The sequence below is a fragment of the Acanthochromis polyacanthus genome, chromosome 1 (assembly GCF_021347895.1).
Source record: "Acanthochromis polyacanthus isolate Apoly-LR-REF ecotype Palm Island chromosome 1, KAUST_Apoly_ChrSc, whole genome shotgun sequence".
Lineage (NCBI taxonomy): Eukaryota > Metazoa > Chordata > Actinopteri > Pomacentridae > Acanthochromis > Acanthochromis polyacanthus.
In genome coordinates this window covers 28632018-28653822 of record NC_067113.1, presented here as the reverse complement: position 1 = coordinate 28653822, position 21805 = coordinate 28632018, and the positions used below count along the sequence as shown (strand labels likewise).

Genomic DNA, 21805 nt, shown 5'->3' with positions numbered 1-21805 from the left:
ACTCGCACACACGTGCACACTCCCCAGCAAGGCAGCATGACTCTGCAAGCGTGTTCAATATTTATCACCCGATCAATAACTTAATAATTAAAAGCTTCCCATTCCAGAGACTTTTGTTTTAGCAAACATCTGCAGAATGTCAGAATATAAACCATTTTTTAGCGCATAGGCATCCAGTCATCACTATGTCAAAAAAACAATAATCAGAGTCGTTGCATTGACATTTAAAGTGTTTTGGCGGATTAAATAGAAAGTTTTCGCCTTTAAAGTTGCCGGTAGCTGCTGTTTTACCTTTCAGCAACACAGTGAATTAAATTATTTTCCTTCTCTGGTTTATATGTTTATCAGTAAAGACGAAAAGGCAGAAAAATGTCCTTTAATTTTTTTCTTTTTGGAAACAGCTTAAAAGAGAGTAATAATATAATAAAACAGCTTCAAAGTTATTGAAAGCCCTTATTTATGTCTCACTGATAACTATTAATGCTGAAGTCCATTAGTGTTGGGCTCTAAAGTCGAGTTACAACACATTTATTCACAAAAAGCGGCTTAATTAAGCTGTTGGCTCGCAATCCGACATAATAGTTGTTTGATGATAAAATACTGAAACAATCTGTTAAATGGGAGTATTAAGCTGTTCTTTTTGCAAATAAATGAGTTGCAACACGACGGTTTTGTGAACTACTTGTAAATTTTCGACCTCATAACCACAGAAATAAACCCCAACTTAACTTAACACTCATGTCACGCGCCAGTTCTGGCACAAACTTCACAGAAATATCTAAACACGTGTCCACCATGTGCCCGAGTCACACCACCTCTCGATATAGTTTCATCTTTGTGATTCTGACATCCAAAGAGGTCACATGCAAGAACAAGCTGCCTCTAAACTGCAAACTCCAGGGAGTGCTGTCACAGAAAAAGAAGGACGCTCCCAAACATTAGTGTCCATAATACATTTTAGTACACTCATAAATGTCACAGTAAAAGTAGGTTTTTCCACTCATACTTTACAGACGGCAGCCTCAGAGCTGAGAGGGAAGCACTGCTTTGCTCGAGAGCATGAACTTTCCTCTTTGAGTTAAAAAAAAAAAAAAAATCTGTCTTCCTTTGTGTTTTACCTTTCATCTGTACAAAGTCCAGCTGGTGGATGGTCTGCAGAAGAGGTCCACTGTCCAGAGTGAGGTCAAAATCGCTGGTCATCCTCGGGGTGAGAGTTCCCTTACCCCACTGGCTCTCTGTCATGTGGACCCTCCGGATCAAAGCATCGGAGATCTGAAAGACACAGAAAATCAGAGGATAGTATCATCTACATTTGAGATATTCTGATCAAGTTTTTTGTTTGATCCTGATCCGATAAGAGTCATTTAATATCTGGTATTTGCCAATATCATTTTACTACATAATGCACTTTAAGTATTGTAGATTAGCTGTAGTACTTGGTTGTGCCACCAGGTGGAGCCCCTTACTGTACAGTGTTTCTGTATTGGCAAACAGAGAGCATTGTGGGGGAAACTAGTAAAGGTGCACCATGACAAAGACTTCTGTTGGGTTTAGCTGGTAAAAGAGTCCATGATAAAGGCTTCAATTGAGTTTAGCTCGTAAAGGAGCACAGTGAAAGACTTCTATGGGGTTTAGCTAGTAAAGGAGCACAGTGACAAAGACTTCTATGGGGTTTAGCTAGTAAAGGAGCACAGTGACAAAGACTTCTATGGGGTTTAGGTAGTAAAGGAGCACAGTAACAAAGACTTCTATGAGGTTTAGCTAGTAAAGGAGCACAGTAACAAAGACTTCTATGGGGTTTAGCTAGTAAAGGAGCACAGTGAAAGACTTCTATGGGGTTTAGCTAGTAAAGAAGCACAGTAACAAAGACTTCTATGGGGTTTAGCTAGTAAAGGAGCACAGTGAAAGACTTCTATGGGGTTTAGCTAGTAAAGAAGCACAGTGACAAAGACTTCTATGGGGTTTAGCTAGTAAAGAAGCAAAGTAACAAAGACTTCTATGGGGTTTAGCTAGTAAAGGAGCACAGTAACAAAGACTTCTATGTGGTTTAGTTAGTAAAGGAGCACAGTAACAAAGACTTCTATGTAGTTTAGTTAGTAAAGGAGCACAGTAACTTCTATGGGGTTTAGCTAGTAAATGACCACCATGATAAAGACTTCAGTGGGGTTTCACTTGTAAAGGAGCACCATGATAAAGACTTTTACAAGGTTTGGAACACCATGATAAAGATTTCCATGGGGTTTAATTAGTAAAAACACCATGACAAAGACTTCTATGGGGTTTATTCTTAGCCTCAAATCGTATGACTAATGTCCTGACATGCTTTGACATGTGAATGGTGGCGAAAGTGTTTGGGAAAATGACCTCACGACTGCATTATAAGTACCGGATAAGTCGTGTTGCAGTTCCTTTACTCTATTTCGAGATGGCTGATCATGTTTTACATAGACGGCTTCATTCACTCCTGTCTCTAATGATCTGTTTTCTCTGTCCACAATGTGAACTTTCCTCAGTGGAGGCTTGTAAATCTTGGGTCATTAACAGGCCATTAGCCACGTGATTTGTGGATGAGAATAAATGTCTGAAACTCCCATCGGTCTGTCAGAACTGACAAAGCCTCTTGGATGAAATTCAAATCGTCTTCACAGACCTTTTTATTGCATCTACGATCATCTGGACGACTGAGAATCTACACAGACTATTTCCTGGACACTTTAAGGGAAAAGAATCTGGGCCTATTTAAAAAAAACAAAAAACATTCACTTTAATAAGGTATCCACCAGCTTAGCAACTGTTGCCAGTATAGGCCACTAACAAGCAGTGATACGGTGCATTGTACTTGCACAAAAATCACAAAAACACACCTCAAGGATTTTGAGTTTTCAAGCAAATTCACATCAGATAAGTCTGATTTTAACAAGGCAAAATTGCACTGCAAGGCTACTGTCTGAAACTTTACCTTCAATTTGGTTTTGGTTGCATTTATTTATTTACTTTTCCACACCTAAATGTTATATTTGCAGCTAGAAATTCACCTCGACCTGTCCCATCATGAGCTAGAGGTTGTCAAGATAAACCTCAAGACGTCATAAGATGATTAACATGAGAGACAAGAAAACAAAAAGCTATTTCTGCTACATAATGTTGTATTTATTGTCCAGATTTTTACTAAATCTCTGCCCATTTCTTGCAATAAGAGCAAAAATGATTGGTCGCAATCAGTGTAAAAGCAAGAATGAGGTGTTGTAGGTAAATACTGCTTCATATTAAAGGCCTTCTGTGGTGAAAATCAAGGTTTTCACCTCATAAATTGTCTATATGGTGCTTTTTATATGCTGGAAGACATACAGTGAGCAAAATGTCATGGCTGAGCATCTGCACCTTGATCTCAAAACAGATTCAAACTTGGGTTTCATGCATAATAATCCACTTGAAGGGTTGAGCTTTCTATATCATTAATCTTCAAGAAAAGGTTGGTTCCACAAAAAAACCCTCTAAATATGCAACTCAAACACACAGAGATGCGTATTTTGAGGTTAAATCAATGACCAATGAGGGACTTTAAGGAGTCATGAGCCGAGAACATTGAGAACTGGTGCTCGAGGCAACATTTTGCATCATTATTGAAACTAAAAATAAGGTTGAGCTGCAGCTTCTCGTAATAAAACCAGACTGGCGTTATGAATTGTACCTGCAGGAAACCACTGGGGTCATTTTCCTTGATGACCTCCAGACAGTACTCCATCAGTCCGGTGGTCTGACGCAGCTTCACCGTACAGTGGGAGATCTGATCCCGAACCACCTGGAAGTAAGAGTAAGGATTTATTTAATGCACGAAAGAAGAGAAAGACACACGGGGGAATCAAGTTTTGCAAGTATAATATGACTTATATAACAACAAGAAGCATAGAGAGGATAATTATATCGCCCTTTTCTTTTAATCACACTGGAGAGGAATATAAATCAAGATGGTGTAAAAGAGTGTGTGGACTATATTATAGCAGAAGAGAAGAGGGAAAAGAAAGTTTAATTTGTAGAAAGAGGCAGACTGTAAAGAAATGAAAATGAAAACAAGTGAAAACCTGGAAGCATGAGAGATTAAAAAAAATGTTTTAATAAAAGGAGAAATATTGTAACATTCAAAAACTGTCAGAACGGTGATAATAATATAAAATATCTTTAAATACAGATTTTTTTTTTGCTGATTTAAGTACAGTAAAAGAACGAATGAATATTTATAAAAACAGAGAGTTATAATGACTTTATATAGTTTTTTTCACAATTAAGATTTAAACTAATATTTTTTTTTCATTTTTTTTCAATGAGATGTTCTAGAAACAGAGAAAATCTGTTAAACAGTTTTTCAATCCTTATTACACATAATTTTTCTTTCAAATACTGGTAAATATCAGTAAAATAATGATACTTTTTATCCGATTTAAATACAGTTTCTTTTTTAAAAGTGTTTAATGTACATTAAATGTATAAAAGATCAAAGTACTATTTGTTAACAGATTTCCAATGTGAACGTTATTTACAGTTTTGGTCAGATTTTTAGGGTAAACATGTAAAATGTGAAATACCTTTATTGTGTATTTTTAACTGGACATTTTCTGTAATTTAACAAAATAAGAGAAAACTGTAATATACGTAATTTGTTATATATATATATATATATATATATATTATATATAGAAAATATTGTTGTTTTTTTCTGTCTTAAAAGCAGAAAAGAGCGAATTACTATTTGTAAAACCACAAGATTGTTAATGTAGGCTTTATTTACAGTTTTGATCTGCTTTTTAGGTGTTTTTTTGCGATTTTACTTATTTGTTTATCAAAACAGGGAAATTCTGTGAAGTAACAGCAAATTATTCCAAAAATCAGAACCAAAATCAGAATGTCTATTGTCATTGCATGAGAACAAAGAAAATAAAAATGCAGTACTGAAAGTGCATAATAAATACAATAAAAAAAACAACCAAATAAACATGTAAAACCATCAGTATAAAAACATTCATAAAACCGTCCATTAAACATTAGAATTATTTAATGTGTCTTGAGTTCAGCACATAAATGGCTTTGATTGCATAGATAAATGCAGTTAAAACATATTTTGCAGTGTAGAAATGCTGATAAATGAAGGATGTAGAGAAACAAAGGTAAAGATGGCGACAGATGGATGCAGACGGCGTAAATGACAACATAAAAATGGTGACATTGAGGGAGAGAAGAGGCAGAAAAGGGCAGAGAACCGGCGAAGGGAGGCGTCTGGAAAACACAGATTAAACAAAGCTGTTAATGGATGAAGAGCAGCAAAACGAGGCGACCGGGAGGAATACCAATAATGAGATTAGCGGCGGGATTGTCAGAGTGATTGATTGAGTAATTTGCCCTCCTGAGGCATAGATTGAGGGAGGAAGAGGAGGCTGGCGGGACATCGGCGGCTGATCCTGTCGTTCTTGACGTGAACGGAACCAAAGTGACATTTTGTTTTTCACACTCCGGCCGTGTGAACAGTCACCAGGAGTCACATCAGAGTCACCAAGCTGCTCCAAGGGATGACATTTCACTCCGAGGACAAGACACTGGGAAGTTTCTGCACATTTTTATGCATTTTTTGTCTCTAAAAACTCATCTGACACTAACTAATCTGCCTCATACACTGATTCTAATCTATGAAAGGCTAAATTCTTGTACCAATAACAGAAACCTTCCTTTGTCCACTAGTATTTGGATATTTCATGGATACGACCGGGGAGATTCCCTCTCTCCTGATGTCCACAGCCCCTTTCTGCAACAGTGTGAAATAAACGGAGGTGGTGGACCGAGGGTTGCTAGGAAACAGAAACTTCACTGCTGCTATCCGAGGTTCTCCAAGGCTGAGCGGAGAGGAAAATCCTTCCTGCAGACCGACAGCGAACGTGAAGATGATGATTTACTGATGACTGCAGTCAGAGCACGTCAATATGAAAGTACAGTCGCAGCCAGAAACGTGATCGTGTTCCAATTTATCGACTTCTCGCTGCTGCAATCGACACGAGAGATAATACGCATGCGTTATTTTCTGTGATCATTAAAGATAATCATTGCAGAGCAAGAATAAACGTTAAATGTTGCAGCATTTTTAGTGCTGTGATCTACTGAGAGCACGAAAGACGACTTCAGGATTGTTGGACAATTCAGAGAAAAATCCCTAAACTGAATATATATAACTTTATATTGGTGTGATATTGATATTTCATTAAAGAATTAAGGTATAGAACTTAATCACACCAGATACAACAGTCTTGTTAAACCAATAATGTCATAAAACACACGTTCATGCTGCTAGTAGTGAAATTACACTCTAAAAAAAGTTTGGGCTCAACAACATCAAAACAACACATTTTGCGTCAGTCTTTTGGAGTTATGACAACTAATTTTAATTATATTCAACCAATAAACTCGGAAGATTTAGGTAAATTTGGCTTTCCTCCATATTCAAAGGTATTATTAATTACCACTTATTTAATAATTGTTAGGAGAAACGTACATTATTAAGTTGATTATTCGTAAAAGCTTACATTGTTCCAACTAGTATTTCCATGTTCTTTAAAAAGAATGTTTAAGTGTTATGTATTTAACCAACATAATTAGTAACACGAGTTTTTACTTTGCCAAAATAAAAAATAAAAAATCCAACTACTGTTTCCCTGTTATATGGAGAGAATTTTTAAATGTTATCTATTAAACTAACAAATAATTATTCACACAAGTTTTGAAGTTGGTAAATAATTTTTAAAAAAATGAAGTTGCTTGAAATCCTGACCTCAAGGTGAAGAAAAAATTGTCATTAAACCAACTTCATTAAGTTCCCTCCACTTGAATTTAAATTGAAATCAACTAACGCATCAATGCGAATTTAAATTAAACACAATATTAAGTTTATGCAACCTTATTATGTCAACCCCATCAAAATAAAGTTTGCAGCTTTAAGGGTTCATCTTAATCAGTAACATAGACTTTATAGAATCTTTAACAAAATAGGTTTAAATAAATGGTGGAAATAAGTCCCTTGAATTATCATTTAGACTGTAGTTACAGAGATGGACCTGAAATATTTCACACATTATCATCGCGCATTTACTTGTCGCAGTATAAAGCAAACAAATTACGCATTGTTTCAAGCAGTATGTGTCATGAATATATGTATATAACTATATACCATGCATGTAGATCCAGAAAACACAGTTGCAGGAGGACAACATGAACTCTGCAACACCATTTAACACTAAAACTGGTGTCATACCATATGCTTGTTCATGTGCACATCAATCTGTGTTTCAGGCCGAACTTTTAAACATAGACAACAACCTAAATTGCTCACAAAATGCTAATTTTAACATGTAAAACCACATTCTTTGTGTTTGTGTTGCGGCTTATTCGTCTGCAAGTCAAGGATATCCCCAAAAGGCATATTTGGCATTTGTAGGCAGTACAAAAAAACATTTAATACCAAGCTATAATGTCGTTCTACACTGCTATTTTAGGTCTCTTTAATGCTAAAAAGGAGCATTTATTGCTGTATTGTCACACATTTTCCTGCAGCAGGGAAAAAGTTGTTTAAAAAAATGCATAAATAAACCCTTAAATGTGCTCACCACTATTTTATAAAGCATTTATTAAATGTTTTTATGGTGCAAATAAAAAGCTAAATGGGCAAACTTTCAGCTTCGTTATCTGCTGCAAACACCAGGGAAGGTAAATCTAAGCCAAGTCTGCAGATAAGTCAATCATGTTTAGCCGAGGTTTCACTCCAGAATATCTGCAGTTCTGTATCCCTGTGGGGAAACGGGCTGCAGAAAGGACTGAACACTTGCTAAGCCTCGATCCATTCCTACTTATTCAGTGCGACCTTAAATGAACGGAATAGTCAGCTAAAGCTTCTCTGCTGAAGTGCAGACAAATGAAAACCAACAGCAGGTTTGTCTGAACTCCGAGTTAATTTATGCTCATGTGATCGTATCTGAATCCTCGACCTCTTTGCTGCTGAAATCAATCGGCCAGATGCCCGTTTTTGACCTCTCTGGTCGTACACTGAATGGAGATTTCGCTCCCCGCTTTGATGATTTGCTCTATATTTCTGTGGCTGAGGGCCAAACCATCCCTGCTGTGTCAACCCTGGAACATCCACACCCCTGCAGTGGCCTGGCAGGACTCCAGGAAGAGCTGCTCGCCGCCTGTTTAACAATCACCTCGCTGTCCCTCCTCTGCATGCACAATCACACTCATTCACAGATGCAAACAGAGGCAGCAAAAAGAAAAACACTCCTTTCACTGCTTCCTGTCCTCTCTGCGGTCCCTCTCCTCTCAGATTCGAGCTCCGCTGCAGCTTCTCTCAGCATTCCAGTCGTCCTTTTCCTGAAATCTGCTTCGAATCAGCTTCCCAATAAGACGTCAAAGCTGCCGGGGGCGATACCGCTCTGCCAGATGATCACTAGATAATCAGCGCACGGAGGACGCCTCCATTCGAAAGGGCTGCAGCAGCTTGAGGTGGGACGGCAGTGGAGGAAAATTTGGCATCTCGATGAGAGTTGTGAGAAATTAATTGAGAAGCAGAAAGAGACTGTGAGAGATGAAGGATATGAAAAGTGCAGGATGGTGATAGAGGGCAGATCCTGCTGTGTAAGTGGGCCACAGTTTCTGCACAGAGGAAACAAGCTGTGTCCTTGCAGACATATGTGGCTGCCATGGTGATCAAGCACATCCTCACAGTGCTGAAACATGCAGCAATGTGTCCCTTTAAAGTCACGGCTGATTTATTTTCTTCTTCCTAGCACTCCTGGGAGAATTGTGCTCTCTTGCAGATTCATTAAAACACCTTAAAACCTCTTAATGATGAAGTTTTGCATTTAATCTGCAGTGACTGATTTTTTTTTTTTTCCATTTACAGGTATTTAAAGAGTATTTTAAGCTAAATTCAAGTCCAAAATCCACTCGCCTACAAAGCCTGTCTTGAATGAATCACTATATTTGCCTATTGTTTGGTGCTAAGGAGGTAGAGTACAGTGATTTTTCTTTAAAAGAGATTTTTAAGAAAGACAGCTAAGAAAAGTGGGCTGAAACTTACTACAAAGCCAAGCGGAGCCTCAGATTGAGGAATGAATTGTCGCTTTGTTTTCCTGTTGTCATCTGCTGCATCGTTATAATAAAAATAGAGACTACAGGCGCTTTAACGCTGCTGGTCGTACAACCAAAACAATGAGCTATCAAAAGACGCTACAGAGTTGAGTCAATTGATAATTCTCTAATGCTTTTCCTGTGGCATATTTGATCCAATATCAATAGCAACAATAATATAGAAATAGTGTTTATAGAAGCTTTAAAGACTTTTTACACAAATACAGATATTGTCCACCGACAATGACGAGAACTAAACATGACAGGATATTCAGAGAAAAGATCATTTATATTGATGTATCCGTCTGATAACAGTAAAACCCAGGTTAAGTATCGCGGATGCCTGCTGTGTTCATTTCTCAGACATCTTCTGAGTGTTGGAGAAACATCTGTAATTAGTATAAACAGATTGATTGAGCCTCACTGTACTGTATGCTAAAGAAGTAGTCTTAAGAACAATTCATGGTTATGGATGGATGGATGGATGGATGGATGGATGGATGGATGGATGGATGGATGGATGGATGGATGGATGGATGGATGGATGGATGGATGGATGGATGGATGGATGGATGGATGGATGGATGGATGGATGGATGGATGGATTCCATGCTAAATAAGTTAAAGTTTTGTGCATTGTAAAACCTTGCAGCAGTTGGTATAAAACACTTCCTGTGCCTCTCAGATTTGCACATTGGTGCAATTAGTGTCTGATTGAAGGTGTTATTGATCATCTTCAGGGCGTGGAGTGGGTGCGTAGGGTTGGTCATTATTGAACCCAGTTTATTCAGTTATGGCCTCTGCCACCTGCTGGACTCCTGTAGACTATGAAAGTAGACAGTCGACATGCACTTGGTTCCCTTCATACTTCAAGAGATATGCGATTGTCATCACAAGCTTTTGCCCTCAGACCAGTCTGCAACATCTTTAGCATCTTTTATGATTGTTTTATTATCGATTTTTTGTGTTGCCTTCTGTTTTATGATCAGATTGCTTTTGTGAACTCTACTTTTTTAATGATTCCTACAACAGAATCATCAGAGGAATCAATATTTCACAATTACCTTGTCAGTTGTACGTACTATATTTGGTCTGCAGGTCCTACCACCTCTCTGAGAAATAAATTCCCCCCGTCTATCCGTTTCTGTAGTAATTATTAGGCCACTGCGGCACTGTTGGCCTGGTAAGATACTGTGGCTGCAGTCTCCTCACCTGCCCTCATCCAGCAGCTCAGAGGACACAGCCGAGGCCACGGCTTGACAGATGGGAAGTGAATGAAGAGGATTTAATGGTACTGACAAGAAACACAGCCAGAAATGGAATATAAACCACAAGATACAGAGAAATGAATATTAAAAGAGGAAATATTTAATATTAGTGGATGAATAACATGATACTATACGATACACAGTGATGGTCATAAAAAGTGACAAGTGTCCCGACAGCTGACACTCAGCTGTCAGTGAGGAGATGCTCGTATCACTAAAACGGATGCAGAGCAACACTAAGAGCTGCCTTAAGTCTGAATTTAGTAGCTTGTTAACAAACTAATTTTATTGTTCTTAAACTACTTCTAGTTTTTGAGGTTATTAGCTTGCTAACAATCTAGCTTTAGTTCCTGGTTTTGTCAGTAGTTTCCAAGCTAGACCCAGATCTGAAGACGCAAGGGTCTAGGAACTCTCGACAGGGAGGGAGGCGGGCTAAAAGGCTGTCTTTCAAATCACTCTGCAGCAATTGGGTAGGTATACAAACAATCAGTGCAACTAATAGGCTGACGTAGTTCCTAGAGCGCCGGAAATCAGAGGATGCGGGAGTTCCGTGAAGCCTTATTTATCTTTCTTATCTTATCCTTTGTTTATCTTCCAAGTTGAATTTTAGCTTCAAATCTTTCAGGGCTGTGGCCAAAGCCGAGTCAAAAGATAACTGTTTATCGTGCGCAGCCATCTTCTTGTCTATCCTTGTTTCCGGTTGTTTCTGTCAGAATTGTCGCGCCTCTGTCGTCACTTAGTTACGCCCACCTTCTGACTCTACACTTCATGGTGATTCATCGGCCAGTTTTAGGAGCATCCAACCTCGAGCCTTATGGAGAGTAACTAGACCCACCCTGGCAGAGAATTAAATTTGTTGCCGTGGGTTGTCTAGCGCGACTAGGCTATTTCCAAACGAGCTTCCGTTAATATTTGCTTCTTAAGTAACTAGTTTGATATAACGTTTTTATTATTTTTACTTATTAGCAAACTAGCTTTAGTTGTAAAGATCATTAGCTTACAATTCTCTTCAGTTCTTTTTTTTGGTCAGCTGCTTGAAAACTACAATGAATGATGATAATGATGACAATTCTTGAGTTTATTAGCCTGCTAACATGCTAGCTTTAGTTGTTGAAATGTTAGTATTATTTATTTTATTGTTCTTCAGTTATTTAGTCTTGTAGTAAAATATCTCTAGATCTTCAGTTCAGCAGCCTTCTAAAGAGAGGGACCTCTGGTTCTGTTTTTTTGTTGCTTTTTTGAACGAGATGTGTAGAATAAAGTGGTTTTGATTAAATATTTTACACAATTTTAAGCTGCTTTTTTGCAGTTTTTCCTAACAGAACCACAGGACACAGATGATGCCTTTATAGCCCTTCAGAAAGCTAAAAAAATCTAAATATTTTTTCTGTTTTTACGGTTTCTCAGCATGATAAACTGATTCATTTTTGGCTTTTTTTAAATTATAAAACTTGTTTGTGCAGTTTTTGGGGTTCACAGGGTTAAATTAACAATGATTTCACAAATTCATGCCATTGTCCTTTTAATGGTGTCTCCGAAAACAATCACGTTTAAAATCTATTAAACAGTAAATACTGGATTAAAGCTCAGAATTGAAGCTAAATGGCTCTAAATCTGTGAGGAACATCAAAAACAGATATTTCCAGTGAATCATTCAGGTTTATTGTAAACTTGGGTTTGGGTTTTGGGCTTAAGATGGACTCTGGGAAACATAATGGACATTTTTTAAAAAGCATTTTCTCATATTTCAAACACCAAACCATTAACTGAATAGCTACATCTTTAATTAAAATAATTGGTAGCTGCAGCCCTAACAGTCCTTGATTAATCCTCTGTTGATTGCCGGCATTTACAAAGAAATAACACCCTGATACTTCTGCAGCAGTCTGAATATTTCATGTTCTCGAGTTTCTGCTGCGGTTCCCACTGCAGCAATAACAACCGTCGATCACTACGAGACCATTAATCCTTCCATAGCTGCTGCTGGTGTTCTTTAAACTTCCTGAGTTCATCTCCGAACATCCATCCAGTCCAAACCGTTCCCCATCTGAAGCGAGGCGGACCTCTGGGAGCAGGGATCCCCCGGAGCAAAACACTTCGTCAGATGACGAGGAGTCGACGGGGAGGACAGTGGAAATAAAAATAGCCTGGGAGTGACTGTGCTCATTAAGCGGCCCGTGCCGAGCGTCAAGGGGATGAAGCATCTGGTGGTGAAGTTTGCAGCGAGCAGGAGATGCAGAGCCACTTAGTTTCTGATTCACTTTGTGCCGCTCTAATCAGCCTTCATCTGCTGAGTCTCTTCCATGCAAGTTACAGCGAAAAGGACCGACAGCCTGGTTTTGATCATATTTAATAGGTTTTCTACGTTGCATTAAAGAAGCAGGCTGCTGTTTTTCATAGTTAAAGTCAAATGAAACGTGCTTGAGCTCTGTCAAAGTGAATTTAATTGCATTCATCGCTTTGAGAATCTTTCTTTTTTATTTAGATGAATGTTTTTGAGAGCATTTGGAAGGAATACTCTGACATTTGAAGACAGATAAATACCTGCTTTCACATAAGAGCTAAAAAGGAAGATCTGTGCATCAGATATGAAGTTACTACCAGGTAGTTCAGCTTTAAAGAGAGTAGAAACAGCAGGAAAATCTGTTCAAAAACAGGTCAATCTTGTCATGATGGCGATTCATTTAATTGTGCCTTGCTTTTAGTACTAAGTAATCAAACAAAATATGTGTTAAACCTCTAAACCCCAAGTAGTTTCTTGGCATTGTTTTTGCTCATGTCATGTTTTAACTCATTGTTTTTCACTGGAACAAACAGAACAACCACGACTAGAAGTAGAAAAAACTCAAGTTTAAGTGTAATAAATCCTAACAAAGAAAAAAAGTCAATTTAAATTATTTTTCAAAAAAAAAAAAAAAGAAATCAACATTTCTAAAAGTACCCACAGGTGATACCAATACTGACAAAAAATAGCTGTACATGCTGTTTTAATACTTGTTTTCTGTCTTCTCAATGAAAACACAACCTGCAGTTCAACAGAAAAGTCCTTGAATTTCTGTTATGGGACTGTTGGTGACAGCTGAGCCACTATTATCCTCATTGTAGCACAAAAAAGCTCAGAATTTTCTGCTTTTCACAGAATCTTTTTAAAGCAAACAGTTTATTTTTGGCAAATTTTTCAATAAAATGAAAGTAAGAAATAACACAATTTCAAGCTTAGGTTTGATAAGATTTGGTTACAGATGAGTAGTTCAAGGACCGCTGGAAAATCTGATGATTTTTTTCTCGCATATTTTTGGATGTGTATGTTTAATGGTGCAATTTCTGTGATTCTTAAAAAGATAACATGCGCTTCAAACCGACCAGGGGGTTTTGGAATTCAGAGGGTGGATTAATGAGTTTTAAAGCTGCTCGACAGAGACAAGACAAGAAAAGATGCCTTTGTTGTCACTGTATTCCTATTAAGCTGTAGGTTTTCTGGCTATAGCTTCATATCTGAATAACAAACCTGAAATATTCTGAACTGACACTGTAAGAAAGCAAAAATTACCCAAAATGTCAAACTGTTCCTTTAACGCTTCCCATGTTGGTGCATTTAAGTGCTCGTGGGAAGCTCAAAACTGGAACTTCACAACGTACACAGTGTGAAAGGAACATGCTTTTCTGTTAGTTTAACATTCCTCAATTGTTCCGCAATCTACTCAAGACAACTAGTTCTCAGAGCTCCCGGATACACAGCTCCTACTTTCTATGGCAAACTCTCCAAACTGTGATGGATCATCAATTAAGCCAGATTAAAGGCTTTTGTAAAGTGATTTTCATATCTTTTCTGACAGAAACTGAGAAAAATGGAAGCCTGGAAGGAGGAGAAACGGTCTAAAAACTTTTAAAATTGCTTCCAGTATCAGATTAAGGATGCAATTTCCAGTTCAAGCATAAAACAAAAGCATCCTTCAGGCGATGAGGAGGGCTGCTGCTGCCCTGCTCACATCCTCAGTGTCTGAGAATCTCCGGTTTAATGACCTGAAGTTTATATTCGAAAAGTATTGCACAATGGAGGTTCGAAGGTTGAATCAGGAGAATAAAAATATTTAAATTTAGTGTTTCTTCTACAAGAAATGGGAATTTAAATTAGATTGCGAAAAAGAGATTTAGTTCCAATAGTATAAGAATAGAGTAATGTGGAGGTGGTTTCAGGCAGCTTTTTGGAGGATTAAAATGACAAAAAAATGCAGTGTTGGTCAAAATTTTTATCAGAAATTGTGGTGGCTCTTCTGTAAAATGCAATAGAAACATGCAACTTATTTAACCATTAAAATCCCAGCTTCTGTAGCAAAACAAAAAACAAAAATCTGCATTTTACAGCACAACCCTGAAGGTTTTAGTGACTCCGCTGCGATCAACACACTCAGGATGAAACCTTAGGGGGTTCTCAGCTGAACTGCAGGCAATGTTTTCAATAATTAAACATCTAAGTAGGGAAAAATCTGCAGTACGAAGAGTGATTGTGATTTTTTCCCAGTATTAGTCACATCTGTGGGAAAACATCACACATTTTTATTTATTTATTTTTTTTACATTTTGCACAATAAAAAATTAAATACAATTTTCATTTTTTAAGGATTTGAGCCATTAAACTTTGTTACACCTCATGAAATATATTTCTGAGTTATTTCCACATCTAGTCATGGTTGTTCTGTTTCCATAAAGGTGTAGGACTTTATATTGTGGTGAAAAATTAGCCCACATGTTTGAAAGACATTATGAAAATTACACAATTTAACATAGAGAACTGTGAATCAGAAGCTTTACACATTTCCAACAGTCCTTAAAATACTCATCTATAAAGAAATCTTATCCAAATTTAAGCTTGCAATTGTGATATTTCATCAAAATTAATTTATTCTACGTATCTCATTTAAACATTTGCCAAATAAAAAACGTTTTCTCACAAGATTCTGTTAAAAAACTCAAATTTCTTCTTTGCTGCAGCCACATGACGAAACTGAAGGACTTCTCGGCTGAACTGCAGGCTGTGTAGGAGTAAAATATCTACATCATGTAGAGTGGCCACTTTTTTCCTGAATTGATAACAAAAAAAAATTAGAAAATGAACTAAATTGATTTTACTTTTTATTTTATTACCATTTACTGCACTATAACTTTGCCACATTTTGCCTGAGACTTTTCTGAGTTATTTCTACTCCTCGCCATGGTCGAGCTGTTTCCATGGAGGTGCAGGAGTTTATATTGCGGTGAAAAATGAGTAAAAATGTGACAGGAGCGAATAAAGAGAAACTGCTCGGGGTTCAGAGGGTTAAGGACGAGCCTCTAAACAAACTCACGGGTCAGTCCTCCTGATGTCCTGGAACAGAAATATAATAAAAGGGGACCTGACTCACGCCGTGAAGGACTACTTCTCGCCTCCGCAGCTTCAAACAATGAGCTCGGTCGCCATGGCGACCACAGCAGGAAGCTCCGCCGGAGATGCCAAGTCAGCTGCAGCAGCCGCCGTTTGAATTGATTTCATGTTTCCTGCGCTTCTCAGGGCTTTTATGTGGAGCTTCACGTGACTGAATCGGGATAAATTAGGGCAAATAACCAGTGCTTTAATTGGACACGTATGAAATGTGGAGCTGGTTTGTCGTTTCGCTGCTAATAAATCCCATCTGAGCACTTTGAATATACACATTATCATCAGCGAACACAGGTGCAGGTCGACCTTCATGCTAATGAAGCAGAAAACATCCCATTGGCTGCTCATGTCAGCGAGGCTCCAATTACTGGAGGAAACAAACCACATCTCCAATGATCCTTTTCCTTCCTCCCTTTACTCTGCTTGATATTTACCTAAAGTGTCACCCTCCAGGAGATTTAAAAAAAAAAAAAAGGAAACATGAGTTTTCTTGCATCAGCGCCTCCGTGGGAAACTCCTCTGACGGAAACCCCAGAGAAAGGCAGCAGCTCAACACCAAAAGCACAAAAAAAAACATCTAATCTGTCATAGAGAAATGTGATTCTCCTGCATTTATATTCAGCGAACGACACATGGAGACACCGAGCTGACAGGTGGGATCAGATCTGCACCTAGACTCATTGAAATTCCTCAGGTTGGAGACGCGAATGAGTTCGGTGTCCCTCAAGAAACATCATCAAATCTCCACCCGTTAGCAGGACAGATGTCATGAAAAGTGGGAACGTCATGCAAAACCAGAGAATCCAAGTAGAAAATCAACGTGAAGCTTATTCCAAACTGTAGCGCCATCTACAGGTAAAGAAAGCACGCTGCCGTCTTGTTATTTCTGGTGACACCTGCAGGCAATGAGTGGAACAGCTGCAGTTTTTATAATTGCGATGGGTTCAATATTTTATGTTTTAGCATTTTTGACTCACAGGTCCTCAGAAGAGTTGCTTTTGAGAACAGTCAAAGAAAATCTTGACATTTTTAAAAGAAATCTAAAGACGTACGTGCTCTCAGTGGTTCTTGTTTGCATTTAGTGGTCTTTTATGTTTTAGTATTTATTGAGGTTTTCCATTCAAAATCATCAGGAGCCTTCAGCTTAACCATCTCCAACTTTTTTTAATGATAAAATATAGATATTTAAGATGTTAAAACTGTAAAACGACAGACCTCTGCTCTATTTGGATGACTTAAAGTAATGATAATTCCCAATGAGCATAACAAATCTGCTTCAAACCAAGGTTGATGCCTACAAACTGGGGTATGAAAAATAAAAATCTGCCAACAGTAAAAGGAAACAAATCTTAGAAACCATTTTGAAACGCCAGAATTCTGTTGTACTGAGACAATCGAGCCCAATTTTCTGGTACATCTAGTCATGCCTGCTCAATCAGTGAAAGAAACAAAATCTTTCTCCCATTTTTTGAGCAAGAATTTCATATTTTAAATGTTTTGTTTTGTATAATTTTGAGACTCGGCTTCATGTGGTTCAGAAAATATCACTAGTTGATTTCTGCATTATTATTAGTGTTTTTATTAATGTGCTCAAAGACGGGAATTAGTTTTCATATTTCAACACACCCATAATCAGAAGCCTCTGAGTCACTGAAAGAACAGAGAAAATTTCAAGCTTTTACCTTTAATTATTTCTGAGCCATTGTCGTTCAAACAGCCTCAAATATGACTGTGTGAAAACATGTCAGTGTGTTTAAATCTAAATTTAGCTCAGAAATTATACGGTAAATCAAGCAAAAAAAAAAAAAAAAAAAAAAAAAAAAAAAAAATCACAAATGTCTTTACAGATATGAACAATTTATGCTATAAAAAGTTTGCACAAATCAGAGATGGTTAAGAGGAAAACGCTCTAAATATTTGATGACATGAGATGGAATGACCAGATTGTATTTTCAAAATCGATATCACAAATTATCCCATTTGTCTTGATTTTAGTATTTTGTAATCGATGATTTTCCAGGTTTTTTGTTACGTTTTCTGTCTGGCTTTACGCACATTTCAGTCCGGGTTGTTTTAATTCGTGTTGCATCAATAAATTCTGGACAATCGGAGGCTGCAGAACGCGCTGCTAAGCTAGCATCAAACAGAAATGACTAACATGAACTGAAGCAGCTCCAGAATCAGCTGTCAGGATAATTTTCCACCATCCATCCATCGTCTACACATCCGGAGAGCATTTCTGACGTCGCTCTCCTTACTAATGTTCTCCATCTGCTCCTCCAGGCGTCCACCAGGCCAGATGAGATAGAAAATCCCTCCGGCGAGTTCAGGGTCTCTGAGCTGGACGTCGTCAGAAAACATCCGAGAACCACCACAGCTCCTTTCGATGCCAAGTATCTTCCTCACTTTATCTCCGAGGCAGACTTGTAGCCACGATCTCCTAATTTCAGCCACTTCTCAGAGGGCTGGGATGCAGATTCGCTGGTAAACCGAAAGCTTCGCCATCTGGCTCAGACAGTCCAGTATTGCTGCTGACACTGCAGCAAAACGCCTACAAACCCAACGCTCCGTTTTACCACCTCAGCCTGCAAGGTGTTCAGAAAAGAGAAAGGCGCTCTTTGATTTGGTTTATTTTAGTCAGTACTTTTTATTATTTCTCATTTGTGCCAGAATTAGCAACCTGTTGTCGATTATTTTAATATTAATGTGCTAAAGTTGCGATCAAATATCAGAAAAACCTTCATGTTCAGCCTTCAAGTCATAAAGTCCACCACAAAAGCCTTCATCTGTTGTTTGTTATCTAATAAAATGAATTTATTTCTCTTAGATTGCAGAAGGTAAGAATGTAAAGACAAAATCTAGCGATAAAAAGCTGTAAAACTGCTCTGACAATCACAGCATCTCCCTGGAGAGAACCATCTATTGGATAAATGTAAACAAGCGACTGATCGACAAGCTGCCTCCGTGAAAAACCTTCACATGTAAAAGAAATGAAATAACTGCATGAAAACCTGTTGGTGCTGCATGTGAATCTGCTCACATGTTTCCATGCACAGGCTGCTTTTCTTAAACCACCTACACGTGTGAAACATCGATTCCAGCGCGTGTCCAAGCGTGAAATTGGATGCTGTACAGCACAAATGTATCTCTGCTCTTCCCTCCTCTCACTTGTATTTATTGTAGCTGCAGATGGTTTACAGGAAAATGCACCAAATTATACGTCAGAAATCACCGCAGTCCAGTTCGATTTCTCACAAAGCTGCATTAAATCTTTATTATCGTCCATCAATGACTTAAAAACCTGCTTGCAACTGGAAACATGGTGATGTTTTTTAAAGTCAATTATGATCGAGATCAGAATTCATTAATACATACAATGACTTTTAACATCTATTCCTTCGAGGCAGGTCAGAGATTCATTTTGTGCAATCAGATTTTCTTACCCTCCAGGGAGGCACCAGTTTGTATTTTTCACGACAATATGAAACCAGTCACCATCGCAAGCACATAAAACTTGAAGACCAGCTTCAACACAGCCATTTTTAAGGGAAAAACAACTGAATTTACACAAAAATGGCCTTTTTAACAGTGTTTTGCACTTGTGTAGCTCATGAATGAATACACCAATCAGTGCAGTTATTATTTCTTCAAGAAAAAGAAAACAAATCTCCACAATTCTGCCATTTTTCACAGCCAGAAACTGCCAACCAGAAAGAATCGTCAGATTTTCAATTTTCCAACGGTCCTTGAACTAATCATGTACTATGTGTCATTCCATGTGAAAACTTATGCAAATCAGAGGTTAAAATATGCATATTTCAGTCTGTTCCCGTCATTCTACACGTCTCCTCACATTTTAATCATGTGTGATGTGCCGCTCTGTTAAAAAAATTCAAACAACAAAACTAAATCTGAGCTTAAAATTGCCATTTTTCATTAAATACACTTTATTCTTTCATTGTAAATTTTGCCAAAATTAAAATATTTGGAGCAAATTCTGTAGCAAACAAAAAAAAAATCTGGATTTAACAGCACAACCACAAAGGTATTAGTGACTCAGCTGCGAGCAACAGACATAAGACAAAAATTTAGGGACTTCTCGGTTGAACTGCAGGCTGTGTTTTCACCAATTCAACATGTAAGTTGTAAATTATCTATTGATGATTCTGTTTTTTTCATGATTTATGGCATTACTCTTTTGCTACACTGCACAGACACATTTATTTTTGAGTTCTTTCTACTTCTAAGCACAGTTTCATGGTGCAGAACTTCATATTGCAGAGAAAAATTATCCCATATTGAAGAAAAAAAGGTGACGGCAGCAAATAAAAATGGCCAGAAACTGCTTGTTTCAGAGGGTTAATATCCATCCAAGAGACTGAGTTTGCTTAGAAGGATCTCCTCACTCACCTTCAGCTTGTGTTCGTGCTCTTTGTTGACTCGAGCCAGCAGCTGGGCTTTACGTCGGTTCAAGGCGTCGATGAGGGCGTCGCACTGAGCCACCAAACAGGCCTCAAACTCCACGCCGTTCTCCTGCAGGACAAACAAACGCACACAGAAAAACAGATCAGGCATCCGTAATATCACAGATGACAGAGATACTATTGTTGAGATTTAAGTGTTCGATGTTTCAGCAGATCGGTTGATTATCAAAATCGCAAAAGGAGTAAGAAAAAGTACAGTGTTTGGATTGCAGGATCTGCAGTTTGTTGATGAAGGCAAAAAGCATCACAGAATATTATGAGAAATGAAGCATTTTTGTGCTACAGAAGATTCCTGATCTATAAGCCATATCGTCTTGGGGGAACATGCTTGTTTGGTGACACAAAAATCATGTTATCGTCTTTATTTTATTAGTTTCAGTGGAGAGGAAATGTAAAAATTACTGCAATTTTCTTTAACTAATGACAATACGGTTGTTTAAAAATATCCTTCAGGCCAAATAATATTAACTTACATAAAAAAAAAAATCATAAGACCAGACAGAAATAAAGCATTAGCAGACGGCAAATATACTTATTATATATTTCAAATGAACTGGCATTATTTTTACATTCATCATTTGGAAATATCTGTTTTCATTTTGACATTAAAGAGTCTTTTTTTGTAAATCTTAATCATAAAGGGCATTTTATAATGACTGTCACTCAAAAAAAATCACAAGATCAGACAGAAAAAAACCATCAACATATGGCAAATATATTTATTTTTCATCGAAAAGGAGAAATTATATTGACTCTCATTCCAAAAAAGAAATCATAAGACCAGAGAGAAATAAAGCGCCAGACGGCAAATATGCGTTTTCTGTATTTACATGATCTGACATTGCATTAATTTATCAATATTACTTTGTAGAATAATGTTTCACTTTGACATTAAAGAGCCTTAGTATCATCAAAAAGGCCAAATTAGGTTGACTCTCAGTAACAACATCACGAGACCAGACAGAAAGTAAAGAAAATCTACAGGGATTCTTTCGTGTATGGAACTTCAACATGAGAAGAGATTTCAGGGACTTTAACATGAATTTAGTAGCAGGATAAACACTGAAGTGTAGATATGATAAGATTTATAGCAAAGTTCAATAAGCGAAGAAGAGTTTGCCTCCAATTTCATCATCTATCAGACAAAGTGTGAGAGTAAAATCACCGTGAGTCACGAGATCACCGAGCAACGTTCACGCCTCATACTGTCCATTTTCACACCTCTCATGTTTTCATTCCTCTTCTTCACCTCCCTTCCTCCTTTCCTTCCCTCACGTCCCAGGGTCTCAATGCTGGACGATTATCAGAACGGATTTTTAGTCCCACCTTCGTCCTGTAATCTTAAGCTGACGACAGCTTCGTCTCTGCACGAGGATCGAAATTTAGTCCCGGTCAATATGTTCCACTTCAGCACACGATACTGCTGAGTGTGAAAGGTCACACCTGAGGGCTCATCTGTCTCATGTGTTGAACAT

At 37.8% G+C, this 21805-nt stretch overlaps 1 protein-coding gene across 2 annotated transcripts in view; it reads right to left on the bottom strand.

Annotated features, from left to right (window-relative positions):
* Positions 1-21805, bottom strand: part of trim9 (tripartite motif containing 9) — a 63993-nt gene that overhangs the window by 20644 nt on the left and 21544 nt on the right. For both annotated transcript variants that reach the window (XM_051945961.1, XM_051945955.1), the window contains exons 3-5: positions 20257-20379; positions 3692-3802; positions 1119-1272 (exon numbers count right to left, since the gene is read on the bottom strand). In XM_051945961.1, coding sequence (XP_051801921.1) covers positions 1119-1272; positions 3692-3802; positions 20257-20379 — 388 coding nt within the window. The remainder of the gene's footprint in view (positions 1-1118; positions 1273-3691; positions 3803-20256; positions 20380-21805) is intronic.